The 3,097-nt window shown below is 33.0% G+C and overlaps 1 protein-coding gene across 1 annotated transcript in view; it reads right to left on the bottom strand.

Annotated features, from left to right (window-relative positions):
* LOC102295782 (biotinidase) overlaps positions 1-1,659 on the bottom strand; it is a 14,979-nt gene extending 13,320 nt beyond the window's left edge. Inside the window, exon 1 of the mRNA XM_005952330.1 lies at positions 1,407-1,659. Within this exon, the coding sequence (XP_005952392.1) occupies positions 1,407-1,640 (234 nt within the window). The 5' untranslated portion in view covers positions 1,641-1,659. The remainder of the gene's footprint in view (positions 1-1,406) is intronic.
* Positions 1,660-3,097: the final 1,438 nt, after the last annotated feature.

The raw sequence follows: 3,097 nt of genomic DNA on the forward strand, positions 1-3,097 counted from the left end.
ACCGTTAGCTTGCCTGTTAACAAAGGAGGTATTATGTATAGAAAATGCAGACATTTTCCATAAAAGGAGAGAAGGAGAGGGAGAGCGCCAGTCTGTCTGTTTAAAACCGGATGTCACCACATTCCTTTTACACATATGGCTTCAATCTATCTCTCCCTGTGTTGGCTCCAATTCACAACCTCTTCTTCCTTTAATAAAGCTACAACTAAGCATAAAAACAAAATTAAAAATCTTTCATCAGCGTTACTGCCCATCTCTGATAATAGGTGATACATTAAGCTGGAAGTCGCATATAAGTCATATAGATATCAATATTTCAAGAAGGGGCAATACTTATAAATGTTCGCTATCATCAATCTTTATATTACAAAAAAGGGCCATAAGGATAATCCATATAACTTGTTACAGAGATCATACAAATCCACTATTCCTAAAATCAAAAATACTAAAATTCACAAATGTGGTTCATTTTCTGACAGCACAAATAATGTATAAAGCAATAAACAATCTACTTCCTGGCCATATTCTAAAAATGTTTTCTAAAAGGCAACGGGTATACGATTAGAGGGGGGAATTAAATTTAAAACATCCTTGTATCCGTACAACATTAAAAAGTTTTTGCATCTCTGTTTGTGAAGTGAAGCTGTGGAACAGTAAAGAAATGAAGCAATATCCAAGCATGAGTCAGTTTAAAAAGCGGTTCAAGGGTATGGTTTTTGCAGGGTACAGGGACGAGGTAGAGCTCTGATAGGGTATTTTTGTCCAATATTTTCATAATGCCAATGTGTGTTTATGTGTGTGCGGGTGTGTTGGTATGGGTATATATATCTGTAGGTTGTGTGTTGTAACCCCAGTTAATTTATACATAAATGAAAAAAAAAAATTAATAATAATACATGTAACATATAATGTAATTGTAATGAGGTATTTCTGTAGTCTGTTGATTACTAGATAGTTGAAAGGGGGTAGGATTAAATAAGCATATGCTTCTTCCTGCTCCTTTTTGAACATGAAAGTTTTTGTTTTTGTTGTTTGTTTGTTTTTTGTAGTTGTGGTTGCATTCTTTTCCTTTTGTTTTGCTTTGTTTGTTTGTCTCTGTCTTATTCCTTTGTGATTGTACTTTTTTAACATGTTCAAAATAAAGATTCAATTCAAATTGTAATTCAAAAAGTTAGAAAGAATGTTACAACTGCCCTTGGTCTACCCAATACATTATAAGGACATTAATAGATTATAGTTTGTTTTAATTTTGTTTTGTAGTCACGTTAATTTAATTTTTTATTATTCATCGTAAGGACAATAATTGTAACAATAACAATACCAAACAGAATTATGAAGAAGTACAAATCAATGGGCATTGCTGTTTTGGAACTAAGGACATAAAACACATTTAAACGTGTACATACGTTCTGGGCTGCCAGGGCTGCCTGCTCCTCGTAGATATCTAGGTTTTTTTTCATGTGCTGCAGAGCATCATGGCGGGACAAAGGCACACTTGGGTCCGGGTTCAGGATTATTTTGTGCTCGTACACAGCGGCAATGTAAAATGAGTCAGCAGCAATGACTGATGCCAAAGAAATACTGAAAGAAATGGTAACGACCAACAACATGTTTTCTCTTCTTTCCTTCCTGTGAGACATGACAGATGTAACTCAAGGCTGGACTATAAATAATAGCTAGGAGGTCAGACGTCATCCATGAAGCCTGCTGAGTCATCTAAATTTTGTAGTTAAAAAGTGGCAAAAGGCTCCTATTGCCAAACAGTGGGGTTTTCCCCAAACATCCTCTTTTGAAACATGTTCATTAAAATCACAATAACACATACTTTAAGAACAAAGTATCATGGGATAATGTAGTTAGCAGCATTAAATAGCCTTAGGATAGATTTAGATATCAAGAAGAGAGAGGACATTAAAGCATTTAAATGACTATTTTCTTTATTCACCAGCTGTCTGTTATATGTTATATATATATATATCAAATGTTATAAAAAGAAAAAAATGACTTAAAAATTAACTAAATCAAAAGAAGATCTACTTTGTTCTATCTTCAAAAATATACATATATAATGTTTTAAGAGATGAATGGTCTTTTAATTATTTAGTAATTTATAACAAATATACTTGTATACAGTGATTTACCGCCAGTATTTATGATCTTTCAAAATAACTCCACATCAACCTTTTATAGCTCCATATCGTCTCAGAGTGCTTCTAAAAATTTATATACATTTTAAAAAGAACAAAAGTTGATTAGATTGTTCAGGTGCTGTTTTCACTGTAAACATTAATCATAATGGAAAAAAGCACTAAAGCACACAGTGAACCCAAGCTTATGTCACCAAGTAGCTGTCCCACAGTGAACTCGCCTTCTTCTTTGGAAGTTTGGACTCGTGAGCGTACCTGTCAAACAGAAACTAGCAAGTATGTGAGGATAAACTCTGGGTAATTGGTTCTGAAAAACGCCCACAGAAAGATAGGTGATAGGTGAGGATGACAGATAAAAAATGATGAACTGCAGCAAAGGAACCATGAAATAACAATTTTTTTTATTTAATTATATAGTCATTTATGTCATTTTTGCACTTTTCATTAAAAATGAAAATGACAGTACGTTATAGTTGAACAAAAGTTCGGCTATAAAGATTAACAGTATATGAACCAAGATCATTTTGGTTTACTTAACCAGACATAATACTGACTGTTACATAAAATAATTGTTCAACTTGAAAATATGGAAATATTAGAAAAAATATGCTCACATTTATTTTTTTGAATGTAAAATGAAATTGCACATTAATGTATCAATTTCCTTTTATAAATGTGTACTGTGGCTATAGTAATGGGGACCATTATGTAACTGTCAAAGTACATGTAAATGCAAAATGTGGACTGAACTCACATGTGGACTTATTCACCAGACTAATTTAGTAAATAATCCTCATCTTGACGTCTGCTCAAATTGGAATATTTAAGGAAGTGTGCAGCTCTCATCATACTGCTCCCTTCTTTTAACAAAAGCCATTTTAAACACAGGTGTAAATGAAAAATTGTTTTGCCTCTCTATGTTTATCAAACGTACCAGTGAGCCAGTTCAT

The sequence above is a fragment of the Haplochromis burtoni genome, unplaced genomic scaffold (assembly GCF_018398535.1).
Source record: "Haplochromis burtoni strain Fernald_Lab_line unplaced genomic scaffold, NCSU_Asbu1 Contig_1316, whole genome shotgun sequence".
In the NCBI taxonomy this organism is placed as follows: domain Eukaryota; kingdom Metazoa; phylum Chordata; class Actinopteri; order Cichliformes; family Cichlidae; genus Haplochromis; species Haplochromis burtoni.